The 19,237-nt window shown below is 38.0% G+C and overlaps 1 protein-coding gene across 3 annotated transcripts in view; it reads right to left on the reverse strand.

Annotated features, from left to right (window-relative positions):
• Positions 1 to 19,237, reverse strand: part of dlg2 (discs, large homolog 2 (Drosophila)) — a 567,102-nt gene that overhangs the window by 16,299 nt on the left and 531,566 nt on the right. For 2 of the 3 annotated variants that reach the window (XM_052026014.1, XM_052026015.1), the window contains exons 20-24: positions 14,189 to 14,234; positions 13,571 to 13,612; positions 13,011 to 13,061; positions 12,299 to 12,400; positions 265 to 437 (exon numbers count right to left, since the gene is read on the reverse strand). In XM_052026014.1, coding sequence (XP_051881974.1) covers positions 265 to 437; positions 12,299 to 12,400; positions 13,011 to 13,061; positions 13,571 to 13,612; positions 14,189 to 14,234 — 414 coding nt within the window. Of the gene's footprint in view, positions 1 to 264; positions 438 to 12,298; positions 12,401 to 13,010; positions 13,062 to 13,570; positions 13,613 to 14,188; positions 14,235 to 14,923; positions 15,024 to 19,237 lie in introns of all 3 variants that reach the window. The other variant, XM_052026016.1, reaches the window with a different exon arrangement.

The raw sequence follows: 19,237 nt of genomic DNA on the forward strand, positions 1-19,237 counted from the left end.
CAAATGTAGCATCATATTCCTACCTCAGGAAAAAAATGTGATTTCTATAATTAGCAAAACATATGGATTCTGTGTCTGAAAAACAAAGAATAATAGCATAGGGCTTTGTTCTAAATTTGAAACAAGGGAATTTGATCTGGGAGGCTTGGTGATGCTGTAAAAAGAAAGGTTAATTTCCAAATACCCTCACTTTTGCCTTAAACCCAAATTGTCTTCTTGCACCCCAGAATATTGTTTTCTTAAAAAGTAAAAGAAACGACATACCCTTTCAGCCACATATTTTACAGATTGGACACTAGTTCCATATAGATTATCATTGTACTGTCCTGCTTCAATAAATTTGTGTTCTTGGATATCTTTTTCCATCTGATCTCTACAAGTAACAAAGTGATAGTCTCTTCCATCCATTTCATAATCACGTTTTGGTCTTGTGGTATCTATTTATGAGGAGAAAATAAAATACTTAATGCTTAAAGGCAGACTACCAGTTCAATGCTATATCAATGCCTGTATCAACTTTGCCTAGCTCGAAAAAAATAAATAAAATGAGTGCAGCATGATGAAGCTGCATATTTTAGTTTCAAAATCCACATTTGAAAGGAGTATAAAGAGTACAAATTCAAAAATACTGCAAAGATTTTTTTAGAATTAGTTTGATCAATTCAGCTACTATAGAAAGTTTAAAACAAATTAATAGGCAATATAACTGAACACCACGAAAAGTCTTTAAAAACGCAGTGGGTTTCTTAATGCACACAGGAGTAGCTGTTTCCTGGCATACATTGATTAGCAGTAAATTACACCTTAGAATTTTTAAACCTATTTAATGAAACAGTATTTATGTGCAATAATGAGAACACCTTCTGAGTAAGCAACGTGATTCCATTACGACAATATTTCTATTAAACAAACATCATTAAACTAGATACTCTGATTATGATTTGCCAAAAAAGAGTCCCAAAAGTACTTGAGCATAGAACATAGAACATTACAGCAAAGTACAGGCCCTTCGGCCCACAATGTTGTGTCGACGTTTTATCCTGTTCTAAGATCTATCTAACCCTTCCCTCCCACTTAGTCCCCTATTTTTCTATCACTCATGTGTCTATTTAAGAGTCTCTTGAATGTCCCTAATGTATCTGCCACCAGAATCTCTGCAGGCAGTGCGTTCCACGTACCCACCACTCTCTGTGTAAAAGAACTTACCCCTGACATCCCCCTCATACCTTCCTCCAATCACCTTAAAATTATGTCCCCTTGTGTTAGCCATTGTTGCACTGGGAAAAAGTCTCTGACTGTCCACTCAATCTATGCCTCTTATCATCTTGTACACCTCTATCAAGTCACCTCTCATCCTCCTCCTCTCCAAAGAGAAAAGCCCTAGCTTGCTCAACCTATCCTCATAAGACATGGTCTCCAATCCAGGCAACATCCTGGTAAATCTCCTCTGCACCGTCTCTAAAGCTTCCACATGCTTTCTATAATGAGGCAACCAGAACTGAACAAAATACTCCAAGTGTGGTCTGACCAGAGTTCTACAGAGCTGCATCATCACCTCGCGGCTCTTGAACTCAATACCCCGACTAATGAAGGCCAACACTTCATATGCCTTCTTAACAACGCTATCGATCTGCGTGGCAACCTTGAGGGATCTATAGACCTGGACCCCAAGATCCCTCTATTCCTCCACATTGCTAAGAGTCCTGCCATCAACCTTATATTCTGCCTTCTAGTTCGATCTCCCGAAGCGTATCACTTCACACTTATCTGGGTTGAACTCCATCTGCCACTTCTCAGCCCAGCTCTGCATTCTATCAATATCCTGTTGTAAACTACAGCAACCTTCTACACTATCCACTACACCACCAACCTTTGTATCATCAGCAAACTTACTAACGCACCCTTCCACATCCTCATCCAAGTCATTTATAAAAATCACAAACAGCAGGGGTCCAATAACAGATCCCTGTGGAACACCACTGGTTACTGACCTCCAGGCAGAATATGCTCCATCTCCCAGCACCCTCTGTCTTCTATGGGCGAGCCAATTCTGAATCCACACAGCCAAGTTTCCCTGGATCTCATGTCTCCTGACTTTCTGAATAAGCCTTCCATGAGGAACCTTCTCAAATGCCTTACTAAAATCCATGTACACCACATCCACTGCTCTACCTTCATCAATGTGCTTTGTCACATCCTCAAAGAATTCAATCAGGCTCGTGAGGCATGACCTGCCCCTCAGAAAGCCATGCTGACTGTCCTTAATCAGCCTATGCTTCTCTAAATGCCCATAAATCCTATCTCTAAGAATCTTCTCCAGTAATTTGCCCACCACTGAAGTTAGACTCATTTGTCTGTAATTCCCAGGGTTATCCCTACTTCCTTTCTTAAACAAAGGAACAACATTTTCCACCCTCCAATCATCTGGCACTACTCCTGTGGCCAGTGAGGACGCAAAGATCATCGCCAAAGGTGCAGCAGTCTCTTTCCTAGCTTCCCGTAATAACCTTGAATATATCCCATCCAGTCCCGGTGACTTATCTATCAACTTATCAATAGTTCCAGCACATCCTCTTTCCTCACATTGACATGCCCTAGCATATCAGTCTGTTGTACACCATCCTCACAAATGTCACGGTCTCTTCTCTCTGGTGAATACTGAAGTAAAGTATTCATTTATTCATTAAGGACCTCCCCTACCTCTTCCGACTCCAGGCACATGTTTCCTCTTTTATCCCTGATCAGTCCTACCCTCACTCTAGTCATCCTCATTCTTCACATACGTGTAGAACACCTTAGGGTTTTCTTTGATCCTACTCGCCAAGGACTTCTCATGCCCCCTTCTAGCTCTCCTAAGTCCATTCTTAAACTCCCTCCTGGCTACCTTGTAACTCCAGAGCCATGTCTGATCCATGCTTTCTAAACCTCAGGTAAGCTTCTTTCTTCCTCTTCACAAGATATTCTACATCTCGTGTCAACCACGGTTCCTTCGCTCTCCCATCCTTACCCTGCCTCAATGGGACAAACCTACCCAGAGCCCCATGCAAGTATTCCTTAAACAACCTGCACATTTCCGCTGTGCACTTCCCCAAGAACATCTGTTCCCAATTTACGCTCCCAAGTTCCTGCTTAATAGCATCATAATTCCCCCTCCCCCAGTTAAGACATTAGCTCCCCTCTAATAACAACATCCTTTAACCATTTTGTTTTCATTCCATTCTGGGTGCCCTGCTGATATTTTCTATAAGAACACTTTTTCAGCCAAGAGATGCAAAGTAGCAAGGGGAAATCTGCCTGATGATCTTATTTCTTGAGAGTCCAGTCTGTACCTTGCTTCAGCCATGTTACCACAATCATGATTCTGTTGCATGGTAAATTGCATGGTCTGAAAATCAAGTCCCATAAAAGTGCCACGGTAAATTTGTTAGACTTGGAACCCCAAATAAGTAGTGACACCCTACTGAATATGTCTGCTATTTTGCAGCCCTGCCTTTCGATCATGTTAATAAATCAACAACCACATAGAACAGCACAGGAACTGAACCTTTGGCCCATGATGTCTGACGAACACAATGCCAAATTAGACTAAATCTCTTTTCCTGCACATGATCCATATCCCTACATTCCCTGCATATTCATGTGTCTATCTAAAACTTCTTAAATGTCACCATCGTATCTGCTTCCACCACTACCCCTGGCAGCCTGTTCCAGGCACCTACCACTCTCTGTGTAAAAAAAATTGTCCTGCACATCTCCTTTAAACTTCCCCCCTCTCACCTTAAATGAATGTCCTCTCGTATTTGACAATTCTACCATGGGAAAAAGATTCTGATTGTCTACCCTATTGACGCCTCTCATAATCTTATAAAAAGCCTCCAACACTCCAGAGGAAAAAAAAAACTTTGGTCCAGACTTCTGCAATTCTGTAATTGTTCATTAGACTGCATCTTGCACAATGAATGCCAAGAATACTAATTTTTTTTACATCAGAGAAAAGGCAGAAAGAAACATTTACTAGCCTGACATGTAAAGTGTAATTTTTTATTTATTGAGGAAGTAGGAACCTCAATAGTACGCAAGCTAAACTTGAAGAGATGCAAAGCAGCTGGAAATGAGCAGATACAAATCTAGTTTGGAATAAATATTTCTCAATATAAAAGATATTTCTAGAAAGTATCTAATGACCTACAAATGGAGTTGTAATAATAAGGTTGCGAAAGATGCTGACTGCTGTCATGTCCTTTCACCTTATGGTAATATTTGGTTGGGAATTTTAGTAAATGTTGTGTGAGCTTTTTGGCTCACACAACCTTACTTAAGTTATTTGTGCAATGATGCTATGTTTTCACGTTCTCAGGTGTATGGATGTTATTGCTCAGGTTGGCCTGAATTTTATGGCTAGTAGTGAAGCAATAATGTTTGCCTCCAAGAATGGTGCTTACAAAGATGCAGTTGGGATAGGCTTAGCCTTTCTTGACATTGGGTTGTCAGGTACAGGTTCTAAGGGATTCTTGGAATCCAAAAACTGTAATCAACAGATATCAGCTGTCTACCCCAGCTCCCTGAGCTCTCACTGCAGCCTAACAATGGCATATTAACACCTTTAAAGGATAAAGTTTTGCCAGCATTATAAGTAAAACTTTTACCTATTTGGTTACTCCAATATCTAAAAGACAGATTCCAAGTCACAGAATATTCTCAACTATGGATACATTTTTCCTTTCTTTTGTGATTGCTCATTCACAGAACTGTTGGAACTCCCTCACCACAATCCTATTAGGCTGGTAAGGAAGATGATTCCTCACTACCCTCAATAGCAGCTTGAAATGAGGAATAAATGCTGAATCCCCAGCTATGTACACAACTCAAGAATGATCATAAATGAAGAAATTTCCCAATTTCCACAGTAACACAGCTTCTACTCTACAATACCTAAGTTTCCTCCTCCATATGTTATGAAAGCACTCAAATCAATATGCCAAATACTTTAATATATCCAATCAAAACCAAAGGCAAAACCATTTATAGCATTGAGCAATCACGCTTCTACAATCACCTCAGCCTGCCTTCCATGTGCTTTTGCTATACTATGACTTCCATGCAATTCTCCCCCAGAGACTGCAGCTGTTGGTGTTGGTTTTATATGGCCCTCTAAGTACTTGTGAACAGTCAAGATGATCCTACTTCGTAATGCACCATCTTGCCAGGAGATTCAGCAGTAAGGGCTAGCTGGCTGATGGGTTATAATGAGGATAATGTCAGAGAGTTTCCCGGAAGGAGGAATGCAGATTTGTACTTCACTGGTCCACTCTCACTCTGCAATTCTACCAATCTGTTGGAAGAGATTGCCAGAGTGCCATTTGTATGCCATTTAGATACTTCCTTGTTCAATTGGGAACAGAGTGTTTATTTGGATTGGAAAGGTAATCATTATTAAATTAAATTGGATAAAAGGACCAATTGAAAGGAATTAAATATTCTGTTTGCAAGGGTTTTAGCACATGGAAGCATATGTAACCCCTGGTTATAGTTATCTTTGAAGTTTCGCTCTCAGAGCCATTTCTCTCCCACTTGCTCACTGAAACTATACAAAAGGCTTTGCCCTTTCTTGATAGATACATTTTAAGATTTACTAGGCCTTTCATCAACCAACCACCAACATCTGCTGAGAGTTCAAATCAAAGCCTTTATTCAAGAAGAGCAGCAGAGATAGCAAGGTATTTACAAGCCTGTGAGTCTAATATCAGTGGTAGGGAAATTACTGGAAACAACTTCTGAGGCACAAGATTAATCTGCATTTGGAGAGGCAGAGATTAATGAAGGATACTCAGCACAGCTTTGTTGAAAGGAGATCCTTTCTGACTAATTTGACTGAATTTTTGAAATTAACAGTGTGTTAATGAAAGTGGTAGGATTGATGTCGACTATGTGGATTTCGGTAAGGCCTTTGACAAGCTCCCAAATGGGAAACTGGTCCATAAAGTAAGAGCCCATGGGATTGAGGGCAATTTGGCTAATGTGATCCAAAATTCATTAGGAGACAGAGAGTGATGATTGAGGGCTGTTCTTACAATTAGAAGCCTGTGACCAGCAGTGTACCACTGGGATCAGTACTGGAACTCTTGCTGATTCTCATAGACATTAATGATCTGGATGTAGGAGGTATATTAGTAAGTTTGCAGGTGCCACAAAATATTGGTGGTGTCGTTGATAGTGATATAACATAGAACAGGCCCTTTGGCCCATGATGTCTGTGCTGACCATTATACCAACCTAAACTAATCCCATCTCCCTGTACATGGTCCATATCCCTCCATTCCCTGCCTGTTTATGTGCCTGTCTAAATGCCTGTTAAACATTGCTATCGTAATGATGTAATGAAAGGAGTAAAAACAAATCTTTTTACTCAATATGGAGTTGTCTGCTCACAGTCCTCACAATGAGCAGGCATGTTAATTGGAAAGACAAGTAAAACATAAGGCTTGATTCATGGGGCCATGAGGCCTTGAAACTTGCAGATGAAAGACTTACTGTAAGGGAAGTGATACGATAAACTTGTTTTTCAGAGATGAGCAAGATTGGTTCATTTGGCAATGTAAAGACTTGCCTAACATTAAGAATAATGATTAGTTTTAGAGTTTTAGCTTTAGATTGGGAAAAAAAATCATGGGTTTTGATTATATAAGTGTGAGTAGTGAGCAAGCTCATCGGACTTTTCCTCAGACCAGAATCACGGTTGGTGCCAAGGACCCTCGAGATTCTCCAGACCAGCCGTCGTAAACCAGAATCCTCGACAAGCAGAAGGGCGTGAGACTTGTTATTTTTAATTTTCCTATACTGTATCTTAGACATTGTTTGTTAATCTTTTATATTACTTATTACACTTTAATAAAGTACTCTGTTGCACCTTTTAAGTGTTATTTCTCCCTCATTGATCTGAATCCAGAAACCCGCTCATTTTTCCCATTACAAATGATGTGGTTAGTCTTCAGCTATGAACTGATATTGATGAATTGGTAAGATGGGCAAAGCAATGGCAGATGGAATTTAATCCTGGTGCATTTTGGGAGAACTAGTAATGATGTATATAATGAACAGTAGGGTCATAGGGAGGACTGAGGAACAGAGGGACCTTGCTTTACATATCCAGGAATCCCTGAAGGCAACAACATAGGTAAAAAAAACAGCTGGCTAAGAAGGCACATAGGATACTTAGCTTCGTCAGCCTTGGCACTGAATGTAAGAACAGGGAGTTATTGTACAACAATATAAGTTAGTTAGGCCACAGCTGGATATTTGTGCTGTTCTAGTTGTCATATTATAGGAAGGGTGTGATTGCTCTGGAAAGGGTGCAGAGGAAACTCAGCTGCCTGGGCTGGATGTTTGTGCCATGGAAATTATATTTATTTTAATTTTAAGACTGTATAGACTGGGTTTGTTTTCCATGAAGTGGAGAAGGCTAAAGGGGGTGGGGGGTATCCTGACTGAAGTATGCAAAATTATGAAGGTACTAAATTAGTAGACAGTGAGAAACTTTTTCTGTTAGCAAAGGTGTCGATAACAAAAGGACTTGCTTTAAAGTAAGGGATAGGAAATTTAGAGGGGATTTCAGGAAGAATCTTTTCACACAGAGGATGGTTGAAATCTGAAACACACTACCTGAGGGGGTTGTGGAGGCAGGCACTCTCATGTCATTTAAGAAGTATTTCGATCAGCCCTTGAAACATCATGGCATAAAAGGCTATGGGGCCCAGTGCTGAAAAATGTGATTAGTACGAGTATGAGTAGATATTTGGTAGTCAGCATGGACATGGTGTGCCAAAGCACCTGTTTCTGTGCTCTATGATGCTCCCACTCTCTATGACTCTATGTGCAGTAGCATAGGCCTTTATTACACATCTTCCAGATACTTTGTACACTGGACCCACAAAACTAAGAACACATACTTTTACCCCAGAAGGTTGCATATTAGATCAGTGATTCCTAAATATTACATTATTGGTATCACAAGGATCAATGTGATGGGAAAAAGTGATAATTTTAAGTCAAGAAAAGCACTTCTACCTACAATGTACTTGTACATTACCTTTTCTACTGTTTCTAAGGCATACAAGTGGCTGATTTCAAAATGTGCTTGTAAGCTATTTGCTGCTGAGGCTTCTACACTGTACTGGATGCCTCCTGGGTGCAGAGAATCAGCTCATTTCACATCTAGCGCAGGTCAGTGCAGGTGAGCAGAGACCAAGGACGCTGAGCCAAATCTAGCTTGATTCTGTCCACATGATGCATGGTGTGTGTTGCTGGTTGCAAACTTGTTATTGCTGGGGAGTTGTAGAGAGGTACAGCATGAAAAAGCCCTTCAGCCCTGAGTCCTCACTGACCATCAAGTACCCATTTTCACATAAATCCTACTCTAACCCATTTTATTCTTCCACATTTCCATAAACTCTCCCCAGATTCTATCACTCACCTATACATTAGGGGCAATATAAATTAACCTATCAACCTGCAAATTTTTGGGAAATGGTTGGAAACTGGAGCACCCAGAGGAAGCCCTTGCGATCACATGGAGAACATGCAAACTCCACACAGACAGCACCAAAAGTCAGGATTGAAAATGGGTCACTGGAGCTGTTAGGCAGCAGATCTACCAGCTGTGCCACTGTGCTGCTCAAATTGTAGCATAGACTTCTTACATTTTAAAATTTTTATACTTCAGTATTATATAAATGTATTTATAACAGTAGCAACACTTTCAATGAGAAATCACCACAAAATGTACTGTAAATGAATGTCTGGAAACATTTATTATAAATTATCTTTGGAAATCTCAAAATGATAACTTTTGAAGTAGCATAACTGCTGAGTCTTTCTAGTCTCAGTAGAGAGATGGTATCAGAAGCAGAGTCATTAAAGAAAAGATGTCAATGTCAACATAAAATCAATAAGATGCATAAAGGAACAATGCATGAATCTATCAAAGGTATCAGATGGTACTGATTCCATGGGGAACTAAAGAAATGATCATCAATAGAAGAGTCCTAGGCAATTAGATGGTAGAAGATGCATGTAGATATTTTGCTTAAAACACAGGATGAGGATTAACATGCAGAACTTGAATGAGAGCCCTTTGATATTAAGAGAAAGCATCTGGGCATGTATCCAGAAATTTCCAAAGAATAAATCTTATGAACTCCTGGGAATATATTTTCATTTTTGGTTGCAGTTATCCAGTTTTTGGCTGGCAACTGCAACCAATAATGCAAGACTCATAATGAAAACATTTCAGTTGTCAAGCCAGCAGTGGTAGTTCCCAATAAATAACCTTCATAATACTTCAACTGTCTGTGAATAAAAATACCATAGGCATCTCAGTGTCCCCATTGTATTAAGCCAATTGGTACCCAGCTCAAAGAGATTTTTTTTCCCAGATCTCTTAATTTAACAAACCTCAAGCTTTGAAGAAGCAGATTCCTGGAATTTGAATTAGGAATAAGAAAAGATCCCAATAAATATATTCTAATAAGACCCAGTTTAACTACTTATGTTTGACTTAAAACAAAATAGCAAAAATAATATATATCAAACTTCTGGATCACATATAACAAATATCAAAACGATGATTAAATTTCCAGCATTTATGATGTTTGTTTTATTTTTCTCGACAATAGGATGACTGGGTAAATATAATGAGAGAAAGGAATAACTCATGGAACAGAAAAGACTGGAGTTTAACCACCAACAGTCAACATGCAAAAGCATGGACGTATTTTCCCAGAGGGGGCCTAAACCATTCAGGGGTTAATGCTCAGGAGCAACTGCTCTGCCCAAGACCGCAAGAAGCTGCAGACAGCTGTGGACACAGCCCAGCGCATCACAGACACCAGCCTCCCCTATTTGGACTCTGTCTTTACCTCTCGTTGTCTTGGTGTAGCAGCCAGCATAATCAAAGACCCCAGCCACCCGGGACATTCTCTCTTCTCTCCTCTTCCATCGGGTAGAAGATACAGGAGCCTGAAGGCACGTACCACCAGACTTAAGGACAGCTTCTACCCCACTGTGATAAGACTATTGAACGGTTCCCTTATACAATGAGATGGACTATGACCTCACGATCTACCTTGTTGTGACCTTGCACCTTATTGCACTGCACTTTCTCTGTAGCTGTGACACTTTATTCTGTACTGTTATTGTTTTTACCTGTACTACTTCAATGCACTCTGTACTAACTCAATGTAACTGCACTGTGTAATGAATTGACATGTACGATCGGTTTGTAAGACAAGCTTTTCACTGTACCTCGGTACAAGTGACAATAATAAACCAATACCAACCAATACCAATAATGTGGATGAGTACAGTGGTCACAGCAAAAAAAAAACACAGGCCTGATAATGCCCCAGCAGTATTGCTGACACCTCATGCACCAGGACTAGCCTTTTCCTCCTGTCACTATGATACTAGTACCTACTCAACAAAATGAGAATTTGCCCCCAAACCATAAAAAAACACAGCAAATCTAAGATGACCAACCACTGCTTTAAGGAACAAAAAAAAACAGTAGTAATGCTACTAGACTGGTAATACAGAGCCCTGGACTTCACAGGGAACATTAGTTTAAATACCCCCATGGTAACTTGTGAATTTGATTTTAGTTATAGCAACACCGGGAAATGTAAACTCAGGTCAACTGAAGTAAACCATAGAGCAGCTGGTTTGTCATAAAAACTTAATAGGCTCATTAATGGCCTTTAGGGAGGAAAATCTGCAATCCTTAACCAATTCAGCCTATCTTACTGAAAATCCATCCCATTCCCACTCTGATGTCTCTGTCTTTAGCCTCGATCATTGTTCCAATGATACAAAATTGTTCTATCTAGCTGCATTGCAGTCCTTGAGGATCGATACTGATTACAATTACAGGTAGCCAGCTTTGTTCCTTCTCCACAGATGTTCCTTTATCTTTCAGTTTCAATTTGTTCCTTTGTTTTTGTTTTTCTCTTCTGTCTCTGTTTAAATTAATGGCTATGTGAACAACTGTGGTCTTCACCCTATCTCAGACATCCTCTCTGCTCTCTTGACCCCTCCCACTTTCTGCAACTTAAATCACATGTTTCCTCACTTTTCCAATTCTGTTGAAGTCATTAACCTGAAATATTGACTCTGTTTCTCTCTGCATGAATGCTGCTAAGTTGTTCCAGCATTTTCTATTTATACTTTGGATTTCCAGTACCTGCATTTTTTTCCCCAAACAAAGGCTTCTTGTTTTATTTAATCATACTAGCAATAGATTGCAATTTCCCATTTGCTTCTGTGCAGGCTAGCAACAGGGGGCATTGTCCTTCAATGACTCACACACTATAAACCCCATTATTCTCCGACTCAACAGCTTTGAGCACACAATCTTGCTTACTGTACAAGTATTTGAAATTGTTTGTGAAATCTTACAGATGCAGGCCTATTTCCCCAAATGTGCATAGATTGGCTGTAACCTATTTTTTCTTCTTCTAAGTCTTTACACAGTCATATCATTGGAGTCTTCTAAGTTTGTATTCATAAGCCTTTACTGAGAGCAGTGATAGAGATAATAAAAAGCAATGGCCTGATTCACTCCACACTTGCTAGTATCCAAGATGCAAACACAACAGCTTCCATTAATGAGAGCAAAGATAAGCGCAATCGATTCCACGATTCCTGCACTGATTTCCCACACTGCCACTGAGCCTGAACCAGGATAGGTCTGTGGAAGCCTGCACTGCCCTATTGGATTCCTTGGACAGCCAGTACCAGAGGTGGTAGAGTGGAAGATGCTAATGATGGCTTGAGCTAGTGCTAGCAGAGGACTGTGTAAGACTGAGAGAAGTGCTGGTGCATCAGGCAGAAGATTTGGGCCTTGAGCCTTGGGCCCATTTAGTTGCAATTTCTAGGCTTGTCTGCAAAGGGAAATGTTCATGATTTGTGCTCAAACAGACTCATAGATCAATCTTGTGTTGAGAACTTTTTCAGTCAAGTACTGGGATGATATTTCATTGTCTGGTTTTCAATACGATAAATTATTGTATGTATAACCTCAACGAAAATTTGTAGTTTCTCAATTAGATAAGTTGATAGCATCATGGAAAGGAATAGGTGTACGTAAGAACTTGTGGAATAATGCTCTGCACTGCACAGAAATTACCTTAATGTTAAACATCTTTCTTAACACAAGATACTTGAAATTCAACACATTCAGCCATATATTCAAATGTCAACGTCTGAGTTTATAATCACAAATAATTGAAATAGATGTATTACTTACGTGGTACACATGAGCCAAATTTGTCTGGGAATTCTGATATCAGATCATCATTAACCCGATCTTTCATTGGACCCAGAATAATGACAGGTCTACTGTAATTAACTGACAAATAAAGCAATAGATGAAATTATGTAATGTCACTTTAATGATACACCTTACATTTGGTGAGTGATGAATTCTTAAATATTACTCTACTACATACATTCAACAGATAAAGATTACAACTTACAATTGCATTAAATGGAAAATACTTCCAAGACAATATCCACATGGTAATAAGTCATTGTTAGTACATTATGTAAAATTTGGTTTGAAGACTGAAAAAACACAGAAATGGGAAATAGAATTTTGGATTGTATGAGGACAATGAGTACGAACGCAAACAGTTTGGATGATAAGTCTTCAAAAATATTAAAATAAGAGCATTACAAATTAAATTTGCTCGTAATTTGCTTTTCATTTCTCTAAAAATTACTATTAGACTCATTATCCACATGCCATGAATGAGATTTTGATTACTATTCATAATAGATTCCAAATCCAAACTAGCATTAAATGGTCAATGCATTGAATATTTTTTAACTTATATACTTTTACAAGAATATATCTGAAGCAGTATGAATTAGAGAGTTTCTTGCCCAATCCACTCACTAAAACCTGTGAATGGAGCAATAATAGCTTTGTTTTTAATCTATAATTCTGTTTGACTTACTCTCTTGCTGTGTGACGGGTTCATATGAAAGAATGCAGTCTTCTGGGCCCCCTGAATAGAGAGAAAACAAAACACAAGTGTTCTTTATCCTTATCCTTATAAATAGTAAGTTCACTCAAACTAAAAAATACATCTCTTTGTATACAAGGAGCACCAGATCAGATAAATTCAAGATCTTTCATGGATATTTGCAGTGTTCATTTTTTTTCTAACAAAAATATTATTCACAGTGAAATATTCGAAAACAAGTAGCTGAAGAAATGAATTGAATGCTGAACAAAATACGCAACAGGAATCAACTCTGGAAGATGAAGTTTCAATAAATAAATCTGAATTTAAATGTAACTTTTTAATGCTTTGCACAATATTATATTTATCAAATGAATGAATAAGTATGGTATCATTTAGTAACAATGTGACTGAGGTTTGATATCCAATATTAATTTGCATTGTAGTAAATTGTGCAGTCCAATAATAAAAGTACATGTTAAAGACATTTGTATTCATCAAGTCCTAGAAACAGGAAATAAATATAAAATTCAAAAACAGAATAAACTTACTGTAGCTGCTTTCACTATCACTGGCATTTGAAGTAACATGTTCTGAAATAATAATAAATCAAATTAGGAAGAGTATTTAAAAAATGTGCCACAAAGCAATGTCAAGGAAAGTTTATTTTAAGAAAGGGAATTGTATGCATGCTGCATTAACAGAAATGTACATAATTAAAACACAAAGGAGCTTCGGTAAAGAAATAGCATTTAAAAGAGCAGCAGTAATAATTTTCATTTGGCAGAGGAGAGGGAGGTAGATAAGGGGCATTGCAAGGTGCAGAAGGGAATGAGGAGCGATGCAGGATCCTGGATTACTGTTGACTGTACATGGTGCTGTGCACCCCAGCAGCACAAGCACAAAATAATTAATGTAATATAAACAATGAATGTCATCAAGACAGGAAAACATATTCTAAGAGGTATTCTGGACAGAATTTGAGCACTAATTTCAATTACTCATGCAAAAGTATAAAGAAACTGAAAATGTTGGACGATTTATATTGGTTTCTTTCTAAGCTCCATTTTTACATGCTGGGACTCTCCTTGGGGATATATGCAAATAATAATTAAAAGAAAGGTAAATTACACAGTGACGTGTTATTCTGGTCATTCTTCAGAACTTACTCAGAGTCTTTGTTCCATAACCATCGTCGGCTAACCCGGGGATCTCCTGCAGAGTAGTCCCCAGACAGCAAGCAAAGACAGGAAGAATAACCGCAGAAGAGGAAGGAAGAAGTCAGTGGATTCGAACTGAATACTACCATGACAGACCATGCAGATAAGCCAATCAGGAGCCCACTTATACGTGCACATGGCATTGTGCCAGAACAGTATTTTTTTCAGAATTTTGTTTTTGCTTCAGGTAATACATACCAAAATGGTGCATTTCACAGACAGTATCCCTTTGGTTCCCAAATGTAAACTGTATTTCATTCTGAACTATCAACAAATAGATTGAGAGTGTTTGCTCAGGTGTACAATTTGGTTTTACATTTTGTGACTGTAGCTAGGTAAACAGATGAACATAGTATTATAGTAGCAGGATGAAAGATATATCAGAAAATTTTCAAAATAATGTGCCTATTGTCTGAAAATTGCAAACAGTCTGAAATTCTGACCAATTTCTGGCCAGACATCTATTTGTTAAGAAATACAATGTACTTAGGTTGACGGAAAGGGACACAGTCTCATACCCATTTATAAAATGTTTGTCTTTTGTGGGACAAAAAAATGATGGGATCCAGATTGCTGTCACACATTGGTCACAGTAGTATAGCCTCACCTACCTCTGCGTGAGTGTGTATATATGTGGTTGTTTTGTGTGCACTCTCAGCTATGCTGTCTCTTAAGCCTACTTACGTTCTGGATCACTGGTATCCTGCTCACTGTTGTCCTTGCTCTTGTAGAATGGGAATTTTCGTGAAAAGATGAGGTTCTTTTTACGCTTGTCATTGAATGACTGTGAAGGAGAAAAGGCATGGGGCAAACAGGGACAACTACAGTAAATGCTGTCATACTCATGCTGAGAAACTCACAGGTTGTAAAAGTGGAAGTAACAGCAGTGACATAATACTTACGAGCCATCTTATACCAAACTCAGATCAAGCTCACTTTTGGTTTTATTGGGGAATGCATATACTGGGAGATTTCAGCTCTTTTTAAGTATATAATTTGAGGAGCCTTTTTGGTCTATGCAAAATATTTCCATTACAAGAGTCCTCTGAATTTTTTGATTAAAAGACTTGAAATTATTCTGGAATATTAAATATATTACATATGAACTGCAAAATTTCTTGCGGGTAACTATTCAAGATATGCAATGCAAAAATATACGAATCACTGGGCATTAGCATGATACTTCTATTAATGCACACTGCTAAGAGTCAACCCTGACAAAGACTGAATATATTGGGAACATGGGCATGCTGCCAGTGATTATCTGTATTTATATTTCAGTGGTCAGAAAGTTGAGGTTGGCATGCCTTAGATCTCCAGATACTTTCAGCTGGCAAGTAAAGCCGTACTTATTCCTGAAATTCTGGATTAAATAATGTTAGATTTGCAACTTGCTACTCTGGCTTGACTTGCATTCCAGTAATAGTAAATGCCCAATGTTCATTTCCATTGAATGCAAGGGAAATGAAATCAGATGGAATGAAATGAAAACCATTAGTGGCTGTTCACTTAAGTCAGTTTCACGCCAAGTGATATTGAACCTTATTGTTCTGCCATGATGCAAGAATCAAAATAGGAAGAGGATAGGGCTCATTTGGAACTTAACAGCTTTACTGAATTGCTGCTTTAAATTTAAATATGCTTTGGCAAGTTTGCTTGCCATCCAGTAAATTGATCTTATTAAACTTGCACGAAATAATCTGATTCCCTCAAAATACCAGAAACAGTCAGGTTTGCTAAGGTTACCACATTAATTTAATTAATAGCTTACCTGAAAATAAAAGAATTTGTGGGTATATAATTTGACCATCCAACCAATGATGGCTCAGATCCTGATTACAGGTAATATTCTGCACAGATGCATGTCGACATTAGGCAATTAGTAGTTATTTTACAATTATGGCTCGTAACCACATAAGAGATTAAGGAAAGCCTTCTATTTATAAATATTAACTTAATAAGCATTATTGCCACTGCTATTTTACTCCACTTTTACATCTGAACATAATTCAACATTTGTTCAGAAACAAAACATAATTTTAAAAAAAGAAACATTATGAACAAAAGACATTGGGCTCGATTTAATAATTTCACATTTATCAGTGTTATGTCAGGAGATTGTCTATGATGAGATTGTATTGGTAACTGAACCAGAATTTTAAAAAAATTATTAAAATGTCTATATAAACAAAGAAAAATATTGTTATTGGCCAATATGATGCTACAAATGGCATGCGTAGCATAATGCTGGCAAAGTACAGTACTGGTGATGAGTTCTGAGGGTATTCTTCCACACCAATGTTTTTGTTTCATTTGCCTTATTATTTTACTTTGAGGATAGTGCAGATTTGCACGTGGCCATCTTTAAGTAGGAAGGTAGCAAATGGTTGGGGGGGGAAAAGGAAATATAAGCAAGTTTCTACTCATTATAAAAGGCAGATTTTGGATACATGGTTCTGGAATAACATCAATTCTCTTGCAATAAGAGAATTAATAAATAACTATCTACATTGGCTCAAAATAGTTAAGTAAAGGTCATATCCTATTCAGCCTACAAAAGAGAAAACTACTTTTGTTTGGAGAAGAAACTAAATTAAAATAGTAAATGCATTTTTGAGGCACATAAATTGTGGATCTATGGTTATTCCTCAGCAATAGTACAGCCACATGATTAAATCGTGCCCATTATGAAGACATGTTTAAAAAAAGTCAAATTATGCTACTTAAAATAATGCTATGAAACGATACACAAAACATGCTTTGTTGGGAAAGAGTCAAGACAGGGAAGTTAAAGCAGCTGAAATAATAAAACATTGTTCTGTTAACAGTTTTTGGATTCATGCAAGCATACATGACAAATGCAATTTTAATAGTAAATATGACATCAAAAACATGAAATGTAACAGATATGTGTTTCCTCCAAGTTCTGTGTAATTGGGCCTCAGTAGTGATGGCTACTATGCATTTAAAAAAATCAAGTTCTAATTAGAAGTTCAAAATTAGTGAGCCCAATTTTCAAACATATCACAGAATAACAACCAGAAATCCATGCTTAATTGGTAGCACTAAATGGCCAAGATGCAGCTGCACATTTTATTTCTCTTCCGAAATTCTGCTTCCATTGAAACCAAAATTCATAAACAAAGCACAATGAGCAGCATGACTATCTTGTGCATTTAGTGAAGATGAATTTCAGGCCATATATGTCCATTCCAACTACAAGAATGAATCAGATTGTTTTAAATTATCTGTTAAATAATGCTAACTCTCAATGGAAGTGAACATTCTGGTAAATACTATTAATTAACAGTTCCTTATCACCATTTTAGTTTTGTTTCTTTCTTTTTCCAAAAAAACAATTCTCCCCCTCTTCTTTCCAGAGACATTGACTCTTTGTTAGAAAATAATTTCATGGATATAGGTAATTCACCCTATTTGATCACTCTTTATGTGCAAGTGCTGGCTGATCAAACAATTCATTAAACAGCAAGATCAAACTTAGAACCTTCCCGGTCACCTATTAGATGAAAACAAACTACTGAGTGTGCTCGCAAATGTGACCATTTTAAATGGTGTGGTGTACATGTTTGATTTCGTTTGAAGAAAGGAATCTTTCATCCACTAATTTTTCAATAATTTGAGATCTATGAACAAAAACTGTGAGGAGTCAGATTTGTTCAAAATGCATGGTGATCAATGCAGTTACCTTGACATTAATTACTAATAATTTAAAAAAATATTTTGACTCCAAAGAGATTAACTGTCACATCTGTTTTTTTTTAAGAGATGGTAAGTGAAAGTGAAAAATCTGAAGTCAAGATGGGCATTTTATTTCCATGTTGCTTCTTTGACTTTGCCCTGTATTAACAGCAATGAAAGTTCAAGGTTAAACCCCGCAACCTATTAGGGAGGTAGAAATTTTGATCAATCACAAAGCAAGAGTGTACTAAATACCAAAGTATCATCAGAGATCAGACTACAGAACTGAAAAAGATACACATTTCATCAGGTCAACCTACAAAAGTAAATAAGCACATGATTTGTAAGTAGATGAGAGACCTTTGTAACTTCTACCATTTGAAAAGTTATAGTAACCTGATAATAAAATGTTAACCTGCAACAGACTCCCCCATCTCCACCACTGAGAGTGTGAAATGTGCATTAACACTGTACTCGAGAAATTTGTTTGCCCAAAAGGAGATAGGCTAAGATTGGGAAACATTTATCTTTATTCAGTCAGTAGCTGATTTTTCTACATTTGGTGAAGATGAATTTCAGGCCATAAATGTCCATTCCAACTACAAGAATTAATCAGTATGTTTTAAATTATCTGTTAGATAATGCTAACTCTCAATAGAAGTGAACATTCTGAAGCATTCACAAGTACTGTTTTGCTCAGGGATGCCAATTGAGATATCTTCTTCCTTAACACATATTGAGTATGAGTAATTTCAGGAGTCTTGCACACCTGCTGAAACATGGCATCATGCCTGTATTTCTTAAAGATGAGGTGGGCACTGAATACAGCCACTGCTGGAAGTCTTTGTGCAGCTTGGAGACGACTCACAACAGAATTGGTAACTCAGACACAAGAAGAAGCACCCACTTCTCAAATACAAATTGCAAGACTTCAAAAGTAGAGACCCAGAAGGATGACTTGAATTCCTGGAGTCCCAGGAAACCACAAGGGCAGAATTGTGTGGGGAGCTAACCAGAGAGATCAATGTCCACAGGGATGCATTGATGACTTGGTCCCAGAGCCTAGCCAGTACTGATGGACTTGGCTGGGGCAAAAGAATGGCTAATGGTAGATCTCTATAGTGGTTATAACCATCCTCCTTCTCACATTCCACTCATTTCATATGAGCTCAAATGCCTTACAGTTTCCAGATGGTTCAAACATAACCTTCTTAACTCACCTGGAATGAAGGTTGATGAGCCTGCACATGGGGATATATGTGATATTGCCTGGTCTCCCTAAACCCTGAGGGAGTGCAG

The sequence above is a fragment of the Pristis pectinata genome, chromosome 11, assembly GCF_009764475.1.
Source record: "Pristis pectinata isolate sPriPec2 chromosome 11, sPriPec2.1.pri, whole genome shotgun sequence".
Lineage (NCBI taxonomy): Eukaryota > Metazoa > Chordata > Chondrichthyes > Rhinopristiformes > Pristidae > Pristis > Pristis pectinata.